Raw genomic sequence first — 24,109 nt, forward strand, 5'->3', positions numbered from 1 at the left:
TTGTTGCGATAAGTTTTTCGCAAAATCCGGTGACGCGAACCCCTAGAAATTCCACATAGAACGCAGCTATTTGGGTCATCAGGCGACAAACCGCATCACCCTTGCTCGCGGACTAATACCAAAAACGCTTCGCTGGCCGTCCAACTTCACCGCGCCGAAAAACACTACAATCCCAAGGCTTTTTGATCAATTCAAAACCTAGTTGAAAATCTAAAGCGATCGCCGAGCTATGGGGAGCCAAACCTAGCGTGACAACCTCGCAGATCCGGCGATTTACTGCGCACTATTTGGAACCCTGGTCAGAATTAAACTCCGACCCGGAACCTTATCCGCTGGATGGCTCTTCCACACATGTAACTCGTACCAAGCTTGGAGTTCAAAGGTCACCACTTCCCATCATCCTCCAGGAATTTCGCGCCATTTTGAAAAAAAAAGTTCACTATTCACACTGCGCAGTCATTGGTACATCCTTTATGAGTTATGGGGCAGTGCCGGAGTCGCGCGGCGAGGCCGAGTCCCACTATATGAATTATAGGAAAACGGGGTGGGTGGGGGGGCAGCGAAAAACTTCCCCAAACAAGAAGGGCTAAACCCTTCCCCACCCACTCCCTGGGACTGACCTAACACCACGCTCCTTCGGCGTTGCGGATGCTTCCAATGATCGCAATGGTGATTAGCCTGGCTGGCATTCATATTTAAAGGGGTAATGACGTCATGCAGGATTTAACCAATCACAGCGCAGTGTAAATAGTTCACTATTCACACTGCGCAGTCATTGGTACATCCTTTTATGAGTTATGGGGCAGTGCCTGCGTCGCGACGTCCCAGCCTGGTTACCCTTACTATAAGTCTTAATATAGTACTAGTAACTTTCCCTTCTCTTCTCTTCTTATAACCATCCCCATACTCATCCCCATACTCATCCCATTCTCATCCCATTCTCATCCCAATCTTATCTATACCTCCCAAAGCCTAAACTTACATCTCTTCTTCTCGGAAGAGCACACCCAACTGAGCTGGCTTTATCAAATAATTTATCTACACGATTTTCCTATGCAAACAAATTGCATTCACAACACAAGTTACAGTGTACAACTGTAAAGTGTCTTTCGTTTAAACTCGTGTTGGCCTAATCCTCCGGAATCCTATTTTGTAACATGAAACCGGTTTTAGACCCCGGAGCTCGTTATTGTCCCCATCCACTGCTACCCACACTCTCCTGACTAATGTGAATCGAGCTTCTGGCTTAGGGTGGGTTTGACGCTTGTCTCTCTCTGAATAAATCCCTAGTAGAGCAAAATTCAAAAATCACCGGAGGTCCACTAGCCAGTTGGATTAGTCCAACTCTAATCTCATCTCTTCCTCATTAACCTCTCAATTGTCAACGAGGTAAAATCTCATCGCCTCGAATTCCTGTACAGAGGCAAACCCAACCTTCCGATGAGTAGATCTGTTTCATTAAACGGTGTTCATCGACAATCATAAAGTGCGAAACACAACAGGTAGCCTAACCACCACTGAGTGCCCAAACTAAGAAGGAGACCAAAAGGGCACCCATACGACAACTCGACACTCACTACCTGTGACGCAACACATGTATCAACACCCGTCATGTATGCATCCGTCTATCTGCGACCGAACACCCACGTGTGGAACGTCCCAAGGAGACAGTCACGCGCGACAACTTAGACAATCACTTAACCGTGCACGTGATGCCACGAGTGCCTGCACGCGGAATGTGCTAAGAAACACAATAAAACCACCTACGATCACTTTACATGCGCTGCATAAGACATCAGCGCTCGCCCTATTTGGATCCGTCCGACTGTCTGCCACTGAGTTTCTGCACATTCATGTATTAAAGAGACACTCACATGACAAAATATCGACGACCACTTAACATGGGACGCAACAAAAACATCAGCACTCGTCTGTACGTGGAAAGTACCACCAAGACACTCACATGACAATACCGACGATCACCTTACATGCGACGCAAGAAAACATGTGAGCTCGCCATGTCTAGGTCCGCCCGACTGTCTGCCACTGAGTGTCTGGACACTTAATGTATCAGAGAAACACTCACATGACAATACCGACGATCAATTTACATGCGACGCAAAAACATAAGAGCTCGCCATGTCTAGATCCGTCCGACTGTCTGCCACTGGGTACCTACACGTAGACTGCGCATACTAGACACTCACATGACAACATCGACGATTACGTACTTTACATGCGACGGAACAACACATCAGTGCTCGCCATGTTTGGATCCGTCCGACTACATGTCACTGAGTGTCTGCACATGCAATTTGCATAAGAGACACTCACATAACAACATCGACGATCAATTTACTAGCGACGCAACAACACATCAGCGCTCGCCATGTTAAAATCCGTCCGACTGCTTGTCACTGAGTGTCTGCACATGCAACTTGCATAAGAGACACTCACATGACAACATCGACGATCAATTTACATGCGACGCAACAACATATCAGCGCTCGCCATGTTTGGATCCGTCCGACTGCTTGTCACTGAGTGTCTGCACATGCAAGTTGCATAAGAGACACTCACATGACAACATCGACGATCAATTCACATGCGACGCAACAACACATCAGTGCTCGCCATGTTAAAATCCGTCCGACTGCTTGTCACTGAGTGTCTGCACATGCAAGTTGCATAAGAGACACTCACATGACAACATCGACGATCATTACATGCGACGCAACAACACATTAGCGCTCGCCATGTTAAAGTCCGTCCGACTGCTTGCCACTGAGTGTCTGCACGTGGAATGTGCATAAGAGACACTCACATGACAACATCGACGATCAATTTACATGCGACGCAACAACATATCAGCGCTCGACCATATTGGATCCGTCGACTGCTTGCCACTGAGTGCCTGCACGTGGAATGTGCATAAGAGACACTCACATGACAACATCGACGATCAATTTACATGCGACGCAACAACATATTAGCGCTCGCCATGTTTGGATCCGTCCGACTGCTTGCCACTGAGTGTCTGCACATGGAATGTGCATAAGAGACACTCACATGACAACATCGACGATCAAGTTAGACCCGTCCGACTGCTTGCCATTGAGTGCCTGCACGTGGAATGTGCATAAGAGACACTCACATGACAACATCGACGATCAATTTACATGCGACGCATCAAAAACAAAGATGTGTTTCCACCTACCCTGGACATGTTGCGCCGTAAACACTGCTGGTGTTGGTCCTGCTGGAGTAGGACCTGCTGGAGTGAGAGGTTTCCCTGGTGTTGGTCCTTGCTAAAGAGTCAACTGTCGCCGTTGTCCTGGGTGCTGCACTGCTGGCGCGGGTAGTCTTGGAGTCTACGACATCGCCCGAGAAACGTTGCGCTGTATAAAACCCCGCTGGTGTTGGTCCTGCTGGAGTAGGGCCTTACTGGAGTGACGGGTCTCCCTGGTGTTGGTCCTTGCTGAAGATGGCTCGGGTAGTCTTGTAGTCTGCGACATCACCTTTAAAACACAAACACATACACGTCACGCAGAGATACCAACTATATTTTAACTACCCACTCGAATGTGCCAACACCATGAGGGCATCACCACTCCATGATCTAAGGGTACAAAGTACCGGAGGCTTTAGCACTCGAGTTTCCAACCCTCCTGACAAACAAAGAAACGCTTATCTGCCAAAGTCACCACCCGGGACCAATTTATTTCAAATGCAAATGTACCACGTGCAACACGCTCCCGCCAAAATGACAAAACGATTTACCAAAACTCTGGAAAACTGAAAATCAAACAACGGAAACGACACCAAAATCGTTCCGCAACCCAATGGAGTGGCCAAGAAACCCCCAGACTGTTGGACTCGTTAGGGATGTCACCGTAGCCCGGGCCGAAGATCACGGCTGCAAAATGTGGTAGGTGCCCGTTGCTGTACCGGATACTGAGGTTGTGGGATCTGCTGCTGCCTTCCCACATCTTGACCGCTTGGGAAAGGAGGTTGTTGTGCTGCTATAACTGCAAGGGCAAACGACATTGCTTATTAACCTGCAATTTCTTAACCTCGTGAAAACCTTTCACACTACTACCACACTACCCGCCCGAGCGCGCCTCCACCGCGAGGGCAACCCGCAACACGATCTTAATGGGCACGAAGCCGAAGGAACACCGCTCGGGAAACCTCCCCTGCTAATTTTACAAAAAGGCTAAAACCACCCTCGAAAACTAAGAAATGAAACCCTGAAAAGAACAAACTACTAATAATCAATTCTGGCTCAAACAGACACCCACGCATTCAAATGCAAATGACCCAGGTGCGAGACTGCCGCCAACATTCTTACAGACAACCCACACAAAAACTGTCGGAAAAGAAAAGCAAACCACGCCCTGTACTTCACACTACCCAAACCTTCTCTTTCAGGAACTCAGGAACAGGCCTCTGCTTCTCTAACGTCAGCGACCAAAACCAGTCCGCCTGTACCGGGTAGGAGGTGTTTTCGAGGTGCGTCCGCTGGTCCTGTTGAAGTTACAGCTGTCGCCATTGTCCTGGATTCTACACAGCTGGTGCGGGAAGTATACGAATCTGCGACGTTATCTTAAAAACAGAAACACGTACACGTCAAACAGACACCACATATCTCTTATTTTACCCACTTAAAAGTTCAAGAGTGCAGCAAAGAAAAAAAAACGACATTCATCTGCCAAGCTCACTTCCCAAAACCAGTTAGTAACAAATGCAATACCACGTGCAACGCATTCCCTCCAAAAACAAAATGTTACCAACTCGGGAAAACAAACAAAAACCCGTGGACACAAAACGACAGCAAAAACCGTTCTGCACGCCTCCAAACCGAAGGAGTCGTCGTGGAAGCCTCCAAACTGCTGGACTCGCCAGGAAGACACCGACACCCAAACCGAAGACCGGTGCTGTAGAACGTGGGAGGGCTGGGAGGGCACGCCCGGCACTAGCACGTCGCTCCAAGCTGGCGTAGCGGAGGCTTCCAATGATCGCAATGGTGATTAGCCTGGCTGGCATTCATATTTAAAGGGGTAATGACGTCATGCAGGATTTAACCAATCACAGCGCAGTGTAAATAGAGCGAAGATCGAGAAAGAAACCCTTCAGAAATCGCCTTGTATCTTCTTACCTGGGCACACCTGCGCCATGCCGGGACTTCTCCAGACCTGTGAGGACCTGTTCAGCACCCGTGACCTCTACAAGGTCATAGGAGTGGAGAGAACTGCGACGGAGAAACAGGGTAAGACGGGCGATGTGGGGAGGGGGGCACCTGCCAAAATATAAAATCTTGATCCTATATTCGAATTCGGTTGCTATCGCTCAGTCGATTAGTAGCAGCTGGCTATATTACACTGAACGACTTGTGAAACCTAAACCTTGAACATCTAACACTAGACATTTTGTTTAAAGCTATCTAATGACATGCCCCTACTGTACTTGGTGACAGCGAGTTCCACTCTGTGATAGTTCTAGGAAAGAATGAATTCTTGAACACTTCAATCCTTGGTTGATAACTCTGGTACTTGAAGGCATGGCTACTAGTATTCCTTGTTCTCGTCTGGGCTGGTATTATTTACTTAGTAATTGGGACGTCCACCAGTTTATTAGTCATTCTGTACATCATGCATAGTCTGGACATCCTTACATATATAACTTTAAATTACATTTGTTGTTCCAGTGAAGAAAGGGTACTACCGCATGTCGATGAGATTCCACCCTGACAGAAACTCAGACGACGCCCAGTCCACAGAAAAGTTCCAGGCTCTGAGTAAAGTCTACTCTGTCCTGTCTGACACTGGGAAAAGGGCGCTGTATGATGAAAGTGGTGAGCTTTGTTTGTTTGTTTCTCATAGTCTCTACCAGACTAACTACGCTGGCTATATTTTACTCTCTTCATTGCCGAATTCTACGATCCGTATTCCCGTAGAAAGGCCTGGTGGAAGCTAGGTTTTGTACAGTAAGTGCAAGCTGTGTAACAGACCGGACTGTAAGGTTTGAACCACTCAAACTGGTAAGTTCCAGGTTCTCAGTGAAGTCTACTTCATCCTGGTGACTGCTGTTGTCACATGTGTAACATTGTTGTTGTTTATTGTTTGTTGTTTATGTTCCAGGAGAAGTAGATGATGAAGTTGATGTGGATGAGGATAAAGACTGGGCTTCCTACTGGAGACTGTTGTTCCCACAAGTCACTCTACAGGCTGTGAAAGACTTCGAGAAGAATTACAAGGGTAAGAACTGGTATCTAGTAAAGAGACACTAGATATTCAGCCAATGTTTTGGTGACCCGTTTAAAGTTAAAATTTTTGTTCCAACACAAACAATGATTTTATCAAAGATAACTTTCATATCTGTAGGATCAGTAGAAACTGACTGAAGATGATTCTGAAATAAAGACTAAGCTTTAACTTCCAGCTCTAACTACATGTACAAATTTTCAGCTGACTCCATCAACCTTGTTCACGGAATGGGCCCGTCTACTCTTGGAACGTGACGTCAGAGACACGTGACCGTAGTAGCGGGTCATACGTGCCAGATAACTTGAGTGTAAATTTCTGATCTGTTGGTAAAATAGAATGAATAAATGAATATATAAAATGTTTATACTACAGTCTAAGGTAAGGTATAAAATATTCCCCTCCCCAGGTTCAGAAGAGGAGCTTGCTGACCTGAAGTCTGCGTACCTGGAGCACGAGGGCGACATGGATGACATCATGGACGCCGTTACCCTGGCAACGCTCGAGGACGAGCCGCGCTTCCGCAAGCTGCTGATTGGTCAGATCAGGTCAGGTGACCTGCCAAACTTCCCAGCATTCTCTCAGGAGGACAGGAGCAAGCAGCAACGCAGGAAATGCAAGGCATGTTGGGACATGTTTGTTTGTTTGTTTTTGTTTATTATTACATCAGAAGTCAACTTCACCTTTGTAGAAGGAAAACCTATACTGTAGTTTTTGTTCTTTGTCTCCAAACAAATAAGTTTGATGACCTTGACCAGATGTCTGTCACCATGGTAACTGGTGCTTTAGCAGACACCCTATGGTGTTAGGTTACATTATGTAGCATGTTGCAGGACAGTTGCACAACTTTTTGTGCTCAAATTTTTTTTGCTCAGTTATTGATTTATGTGTTGCATTTATTTGATGACATGACAACTTCATTTGTGCTTCATTTTTTAATGTCATCACAACTTTTTGTGCTCAAAATTTCCATTTCATTCACTTTTTTGTCCATGCTCAATTTTTGATGATGTCAATCACATTTTTCCTCCCACCTCCAGGCTAAGAAGGAAGCAAAGGAGGCGGAATCAGCGATGAAAGAACTGGGCATGGACGGTTCGGAGGACGTGCTGCAGAAAATGATCGCTCAGAGAAGCCAGAACAGAGAGAGTCAGTTTAACAACTTCATGGCTGACCTGGAGGCGCGATATGCACCCAAGGGGAAGAAAACCAAGAAAGGGAAAAAGTGAAACAGGGAAACAAAAAAAAAAACAAAAACAAAAAAAAAAACAGCAGTAAAATCAGTTCTAGATATGAAAACAAAGAAGACCTTGCTGGGATAGATCTACTGACTTTTTTCTTGTATTAGAAGGTATATTAGAAGCTGTATTAGAAGGTTCTTTATTAAAAAAACAGTGGGATTTTATTTCCAACTTGTCGGTGACTGTCTGTCACCTTCTTCAGGGCAACAATTGTCCAATGGGCTAGTATCTAAAAGTATTGGCCATTGTTATGTTATGTTATGTTATGTTATGTTATGTTATGTATCACCATATGTTTCTATGTGGAAATAAAACCTGGAAGTATGAACTCATACTCTGCCTGTGTTTGAATGAATGAATGAAGAAATGACTGTAGGAAAAAATGATTGAAAAAATGAATGAATGAATGAATGAAGAATTGAATAAAGGAAGTAATGAAGGAAGAAATGAATAAAGGAATGAATGAATGAAGAAATGAATAAAGGAAATGAATAAAGGTAATGAATAAAGGAAGAAATGAAGGAAGAATGAAGGAAGAAATGAATGAATGAATGAAGAACACTTTATTAATGTGTCCTTGGCCTAATGCGCCCCGCCCATGTGGACTTATGTGAACATACATGTAAACAAGAGAGTATCAAGGGTACAGAGATCAACAATACAAAATCAACCATGAGAGTAGAGTAACTGTAATGGTGGGGGGTTTATAGGTGCTACCAACTGACCCAGCTGAAGGGTCTAGACCTTTTAGCCAAATGGTTAGAGCGTCGGATTTTGAAGCTGGAGCTCGGGAGGTCGTGGGTTCGAACCCCGACCCAGGACCAGGGTAATACTAGTGGTCAATAGATAAAACAACAGGAGCAGTACTGGTAGTAAAGAGACTTCTTTTCTGCATCTAGTGCTAGTGACAGATGATTTGCACAACATTTTCGTGTACTAGAGAATACACACTCTTATAAGAATCCAAACACCAACTGCGAAAACCCTTAAAACACATGACTACAAGCAGGTTTGAAATCAAAATTGATTTTAAACACGTTATACACATATTATTATATGCAGCAATATGAACTTCTAGTATTTGACCAACCCCCTCACCCAGACACCCCCTAATGTTCATTGGTAGGTGCCGATGACGTCACTTCCGTTATCCCCGGTTGGGGTCACTGCAGGAGGAAGTGACGTCACGATTCTGTAACAAAGGTCAACTTTTCCTCTCGCAGATTTTTACTACCAAAAGAACTAGCGCCAAAAAGGTCAAATATTTGCCGAAATAACGTTTAGATGAGGCTTAAATGACTTTGTGAAGGTTCTGAAGCTTCTTAGGAGTGTTTTGGAGCTTGTTAAGAGCTGTTGGGTTGTGAAAAAAACGTGGTTAGTTGGGTGATTTTGTGCCCGGAAGTTGAGCGGTCAGTGATATGGTTCCCACCCCGCCGAAACTACAGAAGGAGAAGCGGATGAGCCCGTCTCTTGGATCGGCGGGACAAGACACTGCGCCAGAGGTGAGTCCTGAACTAAACTTTCGGCTAACTAGCGGGATGGGAACGCTCTTAACTCATCACACATATATGTAACTGTTAGCTGCAGTCAAAACCGCCCCCCTCCCCACTTCTTAAACTTTACCAGGCTACAGGTTGATAGCCTGGGTTCCAAACCCATAGCACACTGGACATAAACTATAGTATAGGTTTGGCACGCAGGCTACAGGTTGATGATAAGGCAAACCAAGGACATAAAATATTTATACAGTATATACTGTAGTATAATGTCCTTGGGCTAACAAATTTAGAAGTTACTGCAGATCTATGTAAACGTATGAGCGTTGTATGGTGGCTTTGAAAAGGTGTCCTAACAAGTAACAAGAACACCTGTTCCACCATACCGTTCATAATATTTAGTTATGTATGTGGAGAATCTTTATAGATAGATAATAAATAAAGTAGTAAAAAAACTAGTACTATAATTTTGGGTGGGGCCAGGGCAGAGGCACAAGTTAGTCAGGCCCCAGCTCAAAATTGAATGAAATGAAAATAATTTATATTTATAATGTATCATATCAATTTTGAGCCGGGTCTGACCTTTACCCTCTGCCCCCCAGGTCTGCTGAGGTCAGCCAATGGGCTGCGGACGTGTCGGCTGTACCGTAACCTTGGCAACGCACGACGTAACTAACGACAACATGAGTGGGAACCTCGGCGTTCCGCAGTTTCCGGCGCCTTCGTCCGCTCAGCGCGTGGGAGGGGGGCGTAACAAGGTCGCGCTGAAGCCGGGAAGGTCACTCATGGACTGGATCCGGCTCTCAAAGTCGCGCGACCTCTCCGGAACCGGGGGTCGCTTACAGAACGTCACGCCCGAGGAGCTAGCGAAACACGATACGGAGAGTGATGCGTGGACGGCGATTCGCGGGAAGGTGTACAACGTCACCGCGTACGCAGAATACCACCCCGGCGGGGCGGAAGAGCTCATGCGGGCCGCGGGGAGGGACGGGACGGATCTGTTCAACGAGGTCCACCGCTGGGTCAACTACGAGTCCATGCTGGAAAGCTGCCTGGTAGGGCGGCTGCGGACGACTCTTCACGTCACAGGTAATGATTTGTTACCTTCGCCAAGAATTGATGAAGGTTATGTTTTCCTGGCCGTGTGTCAGTCTGTGTGTCAACAGCATAACTTGAGAAAGCTTAGATGGATTATCTTGATATTTGGTAGGTGGGTAGGTCTTCATGAGACGTGGAACTGATTAGATTTTGGGCCCCCTAACGGCTTGTCATGGTACTGAAGCTGAACTTCCGGTTTTGATATCTTATGATCCAGACATGCTAGGGTAACGAAATTTAGATGGTAGATAGCTCTTGTGCTAGGGATGATGTGACATGAGTTTGAGCCCCCTAGTTTTATATTATATTATAAATGAATGATACTTTTAAATATGTATAATGGAATCCACATTCATTCATTCACTCACTCACTCACTCATTCATTATTCACACAGGAACACCAAAGCGAAAACCACCCAAAGTACAGACAGGATTTCTGAAGCCTCCACTTCCTGCAAACCTGACTCTTCCCAAACCACCAGGTGCTGCTTTTGAAGAGAAACTCAAAGAAAACTCTGATGGGAGACCGGTAACATCTGTAACACCAAGTGAGCAGCAGAAACTGGAAAACGCCGGTGGGAGACCTGTCAGTTCTGCTGATACCGTGGACAATCCCTGGCCGACAAGCCCAGAACCTTCGAAACCACCCCTTCCCAATCCTGAATCAGTACAGGAAACAGGTATGTGTGACATTATTCGTGAGTCGTTTTATATTCATATATGAATAGTTGCTCTTTGAAGACATAATATATATTGTCCGTGTAAAGTGTTTTTAAATCGCATTTTCAAATGTAGATTTTGAATTTTTATAGATCTGCTCTGTGTATTTTAAACATAGTAATAATTGTAAATGTTGGCTCAATTCATGTTTTGAATTTTATCGAACACGTCATGCCAATATCAATAAAGCTGAATCTGAATCTGTTCTGTCAACCAGAAGTACCCACCGACAAGAGAGATGCTGTGGACAGTCCGGGTGTTCCTGTGCTAACAGTTGAGAGCCCTGTCGTTCCTGCCCCGACTTTTGCGAGGGAATCCGTACGCTACGACTGGTTCCAGAGCGACAAACACGTCACTGTTTGCGTCTACACGAAACGGAAGGGCTTGACTCGCGAGAATGTCATCCTGGACAAAACCGGCCGCGAGTTCGAACTGCGCCTCTTCCTCGGCCAGCAACAGGTGTATCAAGTCCATGTGGAGTTAGAGGAAGAAGTTACCGATGAGTTTAGCGTAACGTTTGGAGCTTCAGGGTCTAAACTTGACGTCAGGCTGACAAAAGTTACGGCAGGAAGGAAGTGGAGGAGGTTGGGGAGTCCTCTAGATCAGGATGGAAGGTTAGTTCTATTTATCTATTTTAACTTAAAAGTTCATCTGTGTTGGTAGAAGTCATTATGCAGCAAGTTTAAACTGTAATTTCCAACACAAGAAATTGGACTCAAGTTGCTCAACCAAATTTTTGACTGTACAACTCCAGTCTTTGTCAAGGAATGAATTCAAACAATCCAGGGCATTACAACCATCCCTGAACAGAGACGGGGGGCGCCACAGACTTTCTGCAACCTATGATCCACTGCTCACAGAGTCACGTGTGTTATCTGCGTGACGTCGCGGAAGCAGTGGATTGCTCATTCCTTGACTGGAGTTGTACAGATGTATCAAAATGTACATTTGTATTATTGTTAAAAACATTATTGCACATTATTACACATTGTCAAAATTTATATAATCATAAAATATTCCTCTGCTTTTTTTATTATTTATTTTATTTACTCAAAATTGCAACATGACAATACAAAGTGTGCACTAGGCAGCAAGTATGTTGATAGCGTGCACACCCAACACATACCTGGACATATGACATAGAAAAACAACAATAAATAGTTCTGCTTAATTCCTCTGCTTAAATGTTCTCTGTCCCGATGTGTTTGTGTATTTAGGTTAGTCTGTACAGAGGAATGCGAGCGGAGGTACCGGGCTTGTACGATCGAGTCTCGAGCGGAGGTGACCTATGACACGACGTTGTTTCGCGTACGACTGCCACTGGGGTCGCGGATGTGGGTCCCCGCAGGTCATCACGTGTACCTGCGACGCCTGGTGTCGGGTTACGGACAGGTGTCACGGCCGTACACACCTGTACCGGCCTCACTCAGCACACCTGCACAGGTGGACTCACACGGCATGGGCCTGAACCTCATGATCAAGGTCAGTGTAATGCCTAGGAAAAAAATGTTGTGTTTCCTGTTTCAGTCCTGAAAAAAATTTCGGAAAATTTTGTCCCTTGCAGGAGTCTAGGGTTACTAGAGAATTCTTTCAACAGTGACAAGTTTGCAGGGTAAGGATACTGACCTCAAAATTTTTGATGACTATCAGTCCATCTTGTTCACGGAATGGCCAAGTCTCACACTCTCACAAGACTAGGCCCGAAACTTGCATCTGTCTGCTGGGCCCTAACCCCTGTTGCCTCCCTCACTGTTGAAAGAATTCTCTCTAGTAACTGTATCTATACATGACAAAGGAATCTCTTCAATTAAAGTAAATAACTATTTCTCCCACCTCAGGTGTACCCACAAGGTGTCCTCACACCTGTGCTGGCCGAGCTGTAGCCCGGGGATCACCTGGACATCAGCGACTACGACGCAACCCTCGCTCTCCCGCCATTGGACGACAAAACCTCCGTCGCCTTCCTAGTCCCCGGAACCGGTTTTACGCCCGTACCCGGTCTCGCAACCCAACTTCTTTCAGATCAGAAATTTGACAAAGTCAAGATCACAATTTTTTTCTTCAACAAACAAGAGAGAGACATCCTGTGGCGCGAACAGTTCGAAAAACTGGAACAGCGGTACGCGGGGAGGTTAAAGGTCGTCCACGTGCTGTCCGACCCCGGGTCAGAGTGGAGCGGGAGGTCGGGTCGGGTCAGGTCAGAGGTCGTGGAGGGCGACCTGCCCGCGCCGGGACCGGTAACCATGGTGATGGTGTGCGGACCGGTGGCATTTGACCAGGCAGCAGTGAAAGTTCTGCGAGAGCTGGGATATCAGCAGGACATGTACTATGTGTTCTAGTTAACCCTCAGCCTGCTAAGGTAGCCACTTTAATAGCAGCAAATTTGCAATAGTTGTGGGGTTAGGCAGCAGGGAGAAGGTTGAACAGAAACTATCACACTGCTACTGAGAGTTGACTAGTGAATAAGCGAGAAATGTGGAGGAACTCTGCCTATTTTTCTGTATAGATTTCTCAGGAAATATGGGATATAGATTTGTGTGTTAGATGGGATCATGCTGAAAGTAATGTACAACACCATGAAGTTATGGACACAGAAATCTTTATTGACACAGCAACAAATTAAAATGCATATTATATTAAACATATCAACAGATATCCTAAGGCCACACCAATTCATTTCCTTGGTTCTCATTTTAAGATGAAAATACAGCAAGCAGACATCAGAAAAGCAGAGGGCAGGGAGCAAAACGTAAATACATGTATCATGACTGTATTCGCTCAAGTGAACCAAGGCATAAACCTAGCTGGTTGAGCTTGTTTCTTTTTAAATGATAGAAACAACAAATTAAATTGGTGTGGTCAGGTATTTTTAAATGATAGAAACAACAAATTAAATTGGTGTGGTCCTAGCTTCAAAGTAGTGTGCCTGAGGAAAGTATGCTCAGGGTCTCTATATTGTACTTGGTATTTAACTTAAAGGATATTAAATGTGGGCTTTGTTGATGTTTGATTCGTACTATGTTTGCTGCATATGTGACACATTTCAGGCTTGAAACCTGACTTACACATGCAGGTTAGTGCAGGTAGAATTTGATTTTTGTAGTCAGCCTTGTACTGGGGATATGAGTGTTTGTATGTACGTACTTCATTAACCATAATTACATATGAAGTATTGTTTACCTGGATGTCTAACCTTCATCAACGTACCTGTGAAATGTTATATCAAGAATTTAAATGCATTCTAAATGGTGACTACTGGGGTAGTTTTAGTCCATAGCTATGATTCAGTGCAGATTTGTTTGTCAGGTAAATGTAATTTTACAGGTGGAAATACTTGGTGATTTCAAGTTATATTCTGTCAGCAGTTTGCAACTGAGATTTTTTTTCATGAAGAATAAATGTTGTGTTCCAACTTTTGTTACATTGTCTTGTTCTGAGTTAAATATCATTCTTGTGAGTTAAATATGTGATGAGTTAAAATGTGATTTTGTTGAATGTGAAGCTTTTAATTGAAGTTATGAGGGAAGAGGTCAGTGTCAGACAAAATGTAACAACATACAGGTCACATACTCTACATAATAGTGCAATCCTACATGTATATACATGTACCTTTATCCTAGCCTCCGTAGCAGGATTATAGAACTGGGGGTTTGGTGGTCTCCGGCTGTTTTCTGATTAGCCCAGTTCTAAAAAAAAACGGGGGTAATTCAACCAGGCCGGCTATGTTGTCTATATGCAATCAGAACATAGCACATAAAAGATCCCAAAGACCCTGAAGACCCCCAAAACTCCCAGTTTTTGGCATGCTATGGAGGCTACCTTTATCCTTACATGTAGAGGCATACATGCACATGGTCTAAAAAACATACAGTGAAAAATTACGGGTTGTTTCAGGTATTGCAATAACTTGAGCAGGGGTGCCAAAGAATTCATAGGGATTTTACAGAATTACGAGTATATTTTTTAAAAATCTAATTTTTTCCTCAGCAGCCAGTCCAGGGCACATCAGTGATCGTTCTCCACCCGGGTTCTTCCTTCCTGCGGATAGGCCGGGCTTCAGACACCTTCCCGCATGTCATTCCGCAGGTCTGTTTGTTTTTTGCTTATTTACTCGCAAGAAACTACTGTAATTCCTGATTTTTTTTCAGGGTACTTTTATGTTCACTGTTTTCACTGTCACTTCTGTACCGTGAACTTATCATTACAGTTAACAAATTATTCCTGGACTTTCTTTTTCCTGCACCTGTCGTCACCGTGAATATATAGTGTCCATTTTTCTCAGACCGTCAACTTTTGCTACCGTGAACATAAAGTGAATTACAGTAACGGAAAAAAGATATCATAAGCTACTACATGTAGGTGCTTTAACCAAACAGTTCACAATGACAAAGAAAAATTAACGAACCAAACAACAAAAAAACAACATCGCAGGAGAATTTTACAGCAGTCTGAAATTCAACAGATTAACGATAAAAAGCAATAAGTTACCATTAATTGAATTATAGTACATATAATGTGGTGACATGCTAAAAATTGATATGATTGAAATATTACACAAATGATAAAAACCTAGTTGTAACCATAAATATACCAGTATTGTGATTTGATGATAGCTAATGTTCCTGCATGTCATACCACAGGTGATTGCTAGGCGGCGCTGCTGCAAGCCTGACACTGCGGGGAAACACGAGGACAGGACACTGCTCAGGCACGAGGCTTGTGTAAGACTCATTTTCAGTTTTTATGGATTCAAAGTTATGAAAGAAAAGAAAAATGTCCAGACTATGCATGATGTACAAAATGACTAATGAACTGGTGGACGTCTCAACTACTAAGTACCAGCCCTGAAGAGAACAAGAAATAGCCATGCATTCAAGTACCAGAGTTATCAACCAAGGGTTGAGGTGTTCAAGAATTCATTCTTTCCTAGAACTATCGCAGAGTGGAACTCGCTGTCACCAAGTACAGTAGGGGCATTGTCATGACATTAGATAGCTTTAAACAATGTCTAGAGTTAGATGTTCAAGGGTTAGGTGTAACAAGTTGATCGGTGTAATGTAGCCAGCTGCCGCCGCGCCGCGTGCCTGCGAAGCTGGTGTGTTACGCCGAAAGGCGGTTATACCAGCTATACAGATACAGAAATAAAGACTTAACTAAAATATCTGTCAAAGTTATATTTTTGTGTGGTCTACAGCAAACTGAGAGCAGAGCTGTCCATGAGCAGGGCCTGAGAGGAGTGCAACAGGCCCTGATGTCAATCATCACGTCATCAGGGCAACACAGACTGGCCCCACCCACAGAACAGGTAAGCTGTCAATCATCTCGTCGTCCGGGCAACACAGACTGGCCCCGCCCACAGAACAGGTTGTCTATTTGGCCAATTTCTACTCTTTCCAGCCTCTTCTCAAAGCCTGGTAGAGGCTACAATAAATGGATAAAGATTGGATTTTACTTGATTGACTTGCTTTGACAAACTTTCTTTCCGGAAGTTTGAAATTTCTGATTCTTTGTTGCTTGTTTCTAACCTCTGTTTTGTTGTTTCAGCTTGCAGCCTACAATGCGCAGGTTGGTCCTCAGATCGAGGACACGTCAGATCTGGAGTGGACGGACACCAGCTCAAAACCCCAGTACTTAGTGGGACAGGAGGTGCGAAAATAATTGAAGTTTTTCTTATAATGTATACCAAAATCAACACAGAGACTATCCAGAACCATGTGTGATCCTAACCCTAACCCATTCAGGGCAGGAGGTACAAAAAGTCCTAAGCATTCTCCCTACTTTATAACAACTTTATAAACCAGCTTCAAACCTCAGTACTTAGTGGGACAGGAAGTACGGGAAAACAATTCAATTCTTTATTTGTATATTTGTATATGTATGTTTTTGGATACACAGAGACTACCCAGAACTGTGCCTGATCCTAACCCTAACATTTTCAAGCATAGGACTAGACAGGCACGATTCTGGATTATCCATCCGTGTCCAGAACCATTCGTGGGGTGAATCTACGTTCTTGAATACTATCCAGAACTGTACCTGATTCTAACCCTCACCCATTCTGGCATACATGTAGAACTAAATTGGCATGGTTCTGGATAGTGTCTGTCTGTGAAGTCTTAGACATCCAGGTAATAAGATACGCCAAAAAAACAGTTACTCAAGCAACTGGATATGATTTTGGAAACGGTTAGACGTCTCAAGTGTGACACTGAGGAAAGGCAGTGGATACTAGCTGAAACGTCTGACCGTTTCCAAAATCATATCCAGTTGCTGTAGTAACTGTTTTCTTGGCGTAACAGTGTCGGTCTTCTGTCCCCCCCCCCCAGGTCCTATACCTTCACCCCTCGGAGAGCTATAACGTCCACTGGCCGATGTCGTGTGGTCAGCTGAACCTGCACAGCGGCACAGGAGGGTCTCTCACAGCAGTTCTGGCAGACCTCGAGACCATATGGACCACGGCCATCGAGAAGTTCCTGGACATTCCTGTCAAGGACCTGAAAGTAGGGGCTCTGTTTTTGTTGTTCATTCATTTGCTCATTCATTCATTCTTTATTCATTCATTTGTTTATTCATTCATTTGTTCGTTCATTCATTCATTCAGTCATTCATTCATTCAGTCATTCATTCATTCATTTGCTCATTCATTCATTCATTCATTCACTCATTTGTTTCCCTTTTCACTAGGAAAACATTTTTTTGCTTCATTAATAATTTATTCTTGTTTTTCTTACACAATTTTTTTATGGTCAATGACCTGGACCAGGGCTAACACCATGGTAACTGGTGCTGTATTCAAGCAATGATGTAGTAAGTGGCAGGACAGAGTTGGAGGAACTGGTCACAATATATTTTTAGATGTGTTTGAGTAAGAATAAACAGAGCAGTAGTTAGTTGGGCTAGACCATGTGAGGGTAAACATTATGCATTTGCTCTGCAAATGTTACCCTTCCAGGTAGTTCATTCATTTGTCCATTTATTTGTACATTCATTTAAAATTTGTTTGCAGTATATAGTACTTAGTAGAGGGGATTCATTCCTCAAGCTAACCGACATCTCGCACACGCAGTCGTCCCTCAGTAAGACACCTGGAGCCACATAGTTCCTGTTTAGAACTTTTATTCAGCCTGTCACACCTGTCATTTAAGATTTGTTTGTTTGTTTGTTTGTTTGTTTGTTTAGCACTACAGATGCATCCTGCTTGTCCCAGATATCTACAACAGACAACACATCAAGGAACTGATCAATCTGCTACTGAACAGGCTGGGCTTTTCTGCTGCCATTGCACATCAGGTGGGCTGGCAATCAATCAATCAATCAATCAATCAATCAATCAATCAATCAATCAATCAATCAATCAATCAATAACTGTACCAATTCTTCAACATGGGTTAAAGGTTAAAAGTTTCTGTGTGGTAACAGAAGTGCAAAGTTTTGCAGCAGCCTGGCCAGCACCTGTTTGGGTCAGAGGTTACAGGTCAAAGGTTATGTGTGTTTGTGCAGGAGTCTGTGTGTGCGACCTTCGGCAGCAGTGTGGCCAGCGCCTGTGTGGTGGGTCAGAGATTATAGGTAAAGGTTATGTGGCATGTCACGTCATGTTATAGGTTAGAGGTTAAAAGTTAGATATAAGTTCTTATGGTTACAGGAGTCGGTCTGTGCAACGTTTGGCAGCGGTGTGGCCAGCGCCTGTGTGGTGGGTCAGAGGTTACAGGTCAAAGGTTATGTGTGTTTGTACAGGAGTCTGTATGTGCGACGTTCGGCAGCGGTGTGGCCAGCGCCTGTGTGGTGGACGTCGGGGACCAGAAAACAGCCGTGTGCTGCGTGGAGGACGGACTCTCCTACAGAAACTCAAGGTCAGTACAGATGGATGGATGGATGTAAGGATGGGTGTACCTGGGTGCTAAGCTGTTGTTGTTTCCTTAGACTATGGCTGGACTACGGTGGCAGGGACGTAACGTAATGCCTGGAGTAGCTTTGTGTGGATGTGTGTGTGTGTGTGTGTGTGTGTAGGTGTGTGTGTGTATGTGTGTGTGTGTGTGTGAGTGTGTGTGTGTGTGTGTTTGTGTGTGTGAGTGTGTGTGTGTGCCTGTGTGTGTGTGTGTGTGTGAGTGTGGGTGTGGGTGTACTTGGGTGTTCATGTGTTGTTCTCTGTACAGACTATGGCTGGACTAATGAGGCAGGGAGTGGCTTTGTGTGTGTGTGTGTGTTTAACTGTTCATGTGTGTGTGTGTTTGCAACTGTGTTTGTTTGTTGGTATGTTTGTGGGTTTTCTAGGGTGTGAATCTGTTGTTCCATCCCCAGACTATGGCTGGACTACGGCGGCAGGGACGTAACCCGATCCCTGGAGTGGCTTCTGAGGAAAACCAACTTCCCATATAAGGACTGCAACCTGCTGGACCGGCTGGACTGTCAGCTGCTGCAGGAGCTCAAGCACTCCTCCTGTCATCTCAACAAGGTACTGCAGTTTTTTCACACCAGCACACTATCTAGAATAGTAGTATACCTCTCTCTAGGAATGTTCATGTGAGATACCAAAACCAATCTACCTATCAATTAAAAATGTACATCTACAGTTTGAATTGTCTAAGAGTGTATAACCTGGATCTCTAACCTTCATCAATGTTCAACTAGTACATGGACAAGGCAGGGCATGTTAGGTTCATGTAGACATCAGAAATACCTGCACAGCCCCAATTTCACTTGCACTCTATGGCAATCACTCGTGATCTTTATTTGCAATCAGATACAGATTCATGTACAGATACATAGCCATGCACAGATACAGATTCATGTACAGATATACAGACTTTCCGAGTATGATGACCGTGTCAGTCCCTACACCTGAGTGAGGGTCACAGTTGACACGGTAGCCTTCGCGTGGATTTGTTTAAGGTGGATAACAGGTTGCGAATCTGAGACCCACACACTTGGGCATCCGTCTTCCCCAGCGGATCCATCGAGGGAGACGTGCTGGTTCCGGTTGGGATGCTTGCAGCGAGCTGCCGGTGACTTGGTTACGCTCAAGTTCCGCCTTGACTACGCCAGCCCGCCTGGCGCTGCTCTCGTCCGCCAGCTGAAGACAACTGCCGTTGGAGACTTGACCCTCTAGTTGAGGGGGGATACGTGTAAAGTGCCTTTCCCAAGGGCACAACGTCGGTGCGCATGTTCGGACATGCCCCCGTGCTCCGACCCAGGTTCGAACCCGGGGCTCCTTTGTTGAGCGCCGAACGCTCTATCCACTACGCCACACGACGCCACACCCACTTGCACTAATTATACTAGTAATATGCACCCAATATTCTGAGCCCTGTTAACCCTTTATCAAGGTTTCTAACAGTAAAAATTTCTTGCCTGAAAAGAGAAATTGAACTAGAGAAGTAACATTTGCAAAGCAAATGCATCATGTTTACCTTCGGACATGGTCTGCTCTGTTAATTCTTATTCAAACACATTTACATACATGTACTACTAGTATATGGTGACAGGAGCAGAGCAGACCATGAAATTGCAACATTATGTAACCCAACACCAGTCACCATGGTGACAGAGTCAACAAATCATGTCATAGGTCACTGTTTGGAGAAAAAGAAGAGCAGGAAGAAACTGCGCAAAACCAATATGTTTTTCTTTGGCAAATATAAATAAAAAAGATTTTTATGTACTTATATTGTTTAGGTTTAAATGTATGTCTTGTTTGTGGGCCACAACACCAGCCCCCGCTGCCTGTGGCCCACGAGTATTGTATTGTTTGCAATTTCAATAAATCAAATCAAACAATAGAAATCTCCCCCCTCCCCAGGACCAGTCTGGAGCCAGGCTGCAGGATGTCCACGTGCAGAGGCCGGACACATTCAGCCGGCGCTACCAGATCAGGGTCGGCGAGGAAACCATACAGGTATGTTTTTTATTATCATTATTATTGATTTTGATTTGATTTATTGAAATTGCGTAAGTGCAATACACGCGGAACAGAGGCAGCTGTTGCTGGTGTTGTGTCTCACACATAGAAAAAAATACAGGACAGATAGTACTTGTTTTTACTTGAGTTAAGTGAGGAAAGTCGTGTAAAGTGCCTTTCCCAAGGGCACAAGATTGGTGGCATTTCAGGACTCGAACCCGGGACCTCTTGATTCCGAGTCGCGTGCGCTGCCATTGCGCCACATGACCCAACACTTTACCACTTGCTGCCACCAAGCACAGCTGGGGCATCATAACTGGTTATACCGGCTATACGGATATAGAAGCTGATGTGTTATGCCAGCTATACAGATACAGATTTTACTAATGAATGTCGTTATAACCCATGTGTTTATTTCCCCCTTTAGGCCCCCATGGGTCTGTTCTACCCGCAGCTGTTTGGGCTGGTCGGCGGCAGTCTGGTCCACACCCAGCTCAGGAACCAGGGAGACCCGGAGGACATCCACGACGAACACTACCTCCTGCAGACACAGAGCACACAGCAACAGGTAACCTTTCAACCCTGACCTGTAACCTCTAACCTTTAACCTCTCACACCTGACCTCTTACCTCTAACCTTGCCCACAGCAGCTCATTCACTGACATGGCTGAAATATAGTTCAACTATGACCAAAAATGCTAGAATAATTTGCCAGGGACTTTAGCTACCACAGTTTACAGTTACCACTGGCACACTCACCTTATTTTTGCCAGGGTGCAAAGCAGTAATGGTAAGGGGGTGAAGTCTGCTATCCCTTGATATGCATGATTTTTGTATTTGCAGGTAGCCAAGGCTGTTGCAGAGAAGAAAGCCAAGGCTAGCAGCAAGCACGGCGGCGAAGGTGACAAAACCTCGTCCGACACCAAACCTAGCCTGGAACCCAGACACAAGAGGGCGCGGGAGGAGGCAGCAGGGGGGTCGGAGGCTAAGCATCGCAGGGGGGCGGTCAGGCTACCCTCCGCCTCCCGTAGGGGGTCAGAACCCGCCCCCCTGAAGCTGATGGGAGTGGACCAGGCCATCCTGCACAGTATAGAGTGCTGTGGTAGGTCTTTCTTACTAGCTAGTGTTTTTGCTCAGTTTCCTCTTCTCCAAACATGGTCACATAATGTTGCAATTTCATGGTCTGCTCTACTCCTGTCACCATATACTCGTAGTACATGTATGTGAATGTGTTTGAGTAAAAATTAACAGAGCAGACCATGTCCGAAGGTAAACATTATGCATTTGCTTTGCAAATGTTACTTCTCTAGTTTTCAAATTTCTGTTTTTCTCTTTGCTTGCAGCTTCAGACGAAACCAAGAAGAAGATGTTCTCGTGCATCCTGGTTGTGGGAGGGGGGCTCAAGTTTCCGGGGGCCCAGAATTTCCTGCTACACAGGGTCAGGGCTCAGCTACCCGCCAAGTACCGCAACATTGCTGACACCATGGAGGTCATCACCAGGCCGAAGGTCAGTAGGTCACCACTGGGGCAAAGGTCAGTGGGTCATCACCAGGGCAAAGGTCAGTAGGGCACCACGGGGCAAAGGTCAGAGTCACTGACACAGAAGAGGTCAAGATCAAAGATCAGTTTTAACAGGACCCCTATAAAAAGGTTATATGGTGTGTTGGAAGAATGAGACTTTTCTGACCTCTGTATTTCTGTGTATGTGTCTGTTTGTGTACATGTGTTTGTGTGTGTGCGTATGAGTGTGTGTGTGTGTGTGTGTGTGTGTGTATGTGTTTGTTTGTTTGTTTGTAACACATGTTTATGTCCAGGACCAGGATCCCCAGATGGTGTGTTGGAAGGGCGCGGCTGTACTCGCCTGTCTGGACACGACCCAGGAGCTGTGGGTCGGGCAGCGCGAGTGGCGCAAGTTCGGCATCAGGATCCTCAGGGAGAGGTCGCCTTTCGTCTGGTAGTCAACTCTGCTGGAGGGGAAAGGTCATCAATTTTGGGTCAGTCAACTCTGAGGAGGGTCAGAGGTCACCATTTGTCCTGACATCAAATCTGCAGTGGGTCAGAGGTCACTTTATAGTAGTCAACAGTGTACAGGATCAGAGGTTACCATTTGTGTTGTAGTCGACACTGCAAAGGGCCAGAGGTCACTCATCGTCAACAGAGGTCACCATTTCTGTGGCAGCCAACAGTTTGTAACAAGTTTGTAACAATGAACATCCATAGAGAGGTTGTAGCCAACTCATTTTGTAACCAACTTGACTGTTTGCATGAAAAAAAAAGGACTTCAGCATTAAACATCTTGACCCAGTCTATTTTGTTAGCAGCGGCAAGAAGGACAAATGTTATACATATGCCGTCAGATGTAATGTACAGTTTATACAGCTTAAATGCTAATATACTGGAGGAATTCCCAATAAAGTGTTTTCCTTATGACCATTAAAAGACTATGTCATTCAGTTTGTTGCTATAGTAGGTACACACTAGTCTCTATCGGGCTTCATGGGCTGACATCAAAAAGAGCAAAATAGGCTGAACATAATCTCTAAGCAGATCCTAGGGTTGCAAAAGACAGTATCAAATTGGCCAAAGAGGGACGGACGAACAAGGCTCTTACGTCGATGAAGGTTAGACATCCAGGTAATACGATATGCCAAAAAAACAGTTACTCAAGCAACTGGATATGATTTTGAAAACGTCAGACGTTTCAGCTAGTATCCACTAGCTTTCGTCAGTGACTGAGATACCAGAGGGGAAAGCAGGTTTATATACACAACCTGTTGATTGATATGCAAATAAAGTGAAGACAAATTTTTGGAAGTCGAAAAAGGAACAAAAGTCAGACAAGTCAAGACAAGATGATGCAAATTAGTCTGAAAGCTCCTGTTATACAGGACAGGAGCTTAAGGCTCTTACGTCGACTTTTTGGTCCACTTTTTATCTAAAGGTCCAAGATTTTGCTGGACTGATTCGTGTCACCAGCGAGGCAGGAATCGTAGAAAAACTGCTCACTTTGTCATTGAAAGTTATCTGATTTTTTTTTCCTTGAAATCCCCTCGGCAGCCCCCGAGTGTTTAAATTGGTAGGTGCAAAGCAGCAGAGAAACTGCGGTGTGAGACCACAGGTCGGCTCCAGGACGTTCTTAAAAAACATGGCCGCCGTAAAGAACAAAAATCCCCTAAATATAATTAATTTTGCTTAGATGCTTCAACCATGCCACGAATAATACTGAATTTTCATGAGGAGTTTCGTTTTTAATTCATCTTTCTATAAGAAACATTGAAAAAAAATCTGTAAAGGTGTTGGCGGAAGTAAAATGTACTATTTGAGTAATCAGGGGAGTAAATTCCCCTCTGACCCACAAGGAGTTCACCTCTGACCTCAAGATACTGCGGAAGGAAC

General features: G+C 44.7%; 2 protein-coding genes across 4 annotated transcripts; both read left to right on the forward strand.

Moving 5' to 3' along the window:
* Positions 1-346: 346 nt before the first annotated feature.
* Positions 347-7,792, forward strand: LOC109480619 (dnaJ homolog subfamily C member 9-like). The gene is made up of 6 exons (XM_019782848.1): positions 347-435; positions 5,109-5,269; positions 5,708-5,854; positions 6,141-6,257; positions 6,673-6,884; positions 7,304-7,792. The coding sequence occupies exons 2-6, from the start codon at positions 5,176-5,178 to the stop codon at positions 7,490-7,492; spliced, it is 759 nt and encodes a 252-aa protein (XP_019638407.1). The 5' UTR covers positions 347-435; positions 5,109-5,175; the 3' UTR covers positions 7,493-7,792.
* An 879-nt stretch (positions 7,793-8,671) lies between these two features.
* On the forward strand, positions 8,672-23,138 carry LOC109480617 (actin-related protein 8-like). Of its 3 annotated transcripts, none has more exons than XM_019782845.1 (14): positions 8,672-9,006; positions 14,806-14,904; positions 15,459-15,539; positions 16,013-16,123; positions 16,363-16,464; positions 17,145-17,318; positions 17,998-18,108; positions 18,553-18,668; positions 19,117-19,270; positions 20,615-20,710; positions 21,141-21,281; positions 21,557-21,815; positions 22,057-22,220; positions 22,528-23,138. In XM_019782845.1, exons 1-14 carry the CDS (start codon positions 8,923-8,925, stop codon positions 22,669-22,671), a joined length of 1,836 nt encoding a protein of 611 aa, XP_019638404.1. In that variant the 5' UTR covers positions 8,672-8,922; the 3' UTR covers positions 22,672-23,138. The 3 variants fall into 3 exon arrangements, with proteins under 3 accessions (XP_019638404.1, XP_019638405.1, XP_019638406.1); XM_019782846.1 differs by having other exon boundaries at positions 14,809-14,904; XM_019782847.1 differs by lacking the exons at positions 8,672-9,006; positions 14,806-14,904; positions 15,459-15,539; positions 16,013-16,123 and adding an exon at positions 16,136-16,182.
* The last annotated feature ends 971 nt before the right edge of the window (positions 23,139-24,109 follow it).

Source organism: Branchiostoma belcheri, unplaced genomic scaffold, assembly GCF_001625305.1.
Source record: "Branchiostoma belcheri isolate BF01 breed outbred unplaced genomic scaffold, Haploidv18h27 scaffold512, whole genome shotgun sequence".
Classification (NCBI taxonomy): domain Eukaryota; kingdom Metazoa; phylum Chordata; class Leptocardii; order Amphioxiformes; family Branchiostomatidae; genus Branchiostoma; species Branchiostoma belcheri.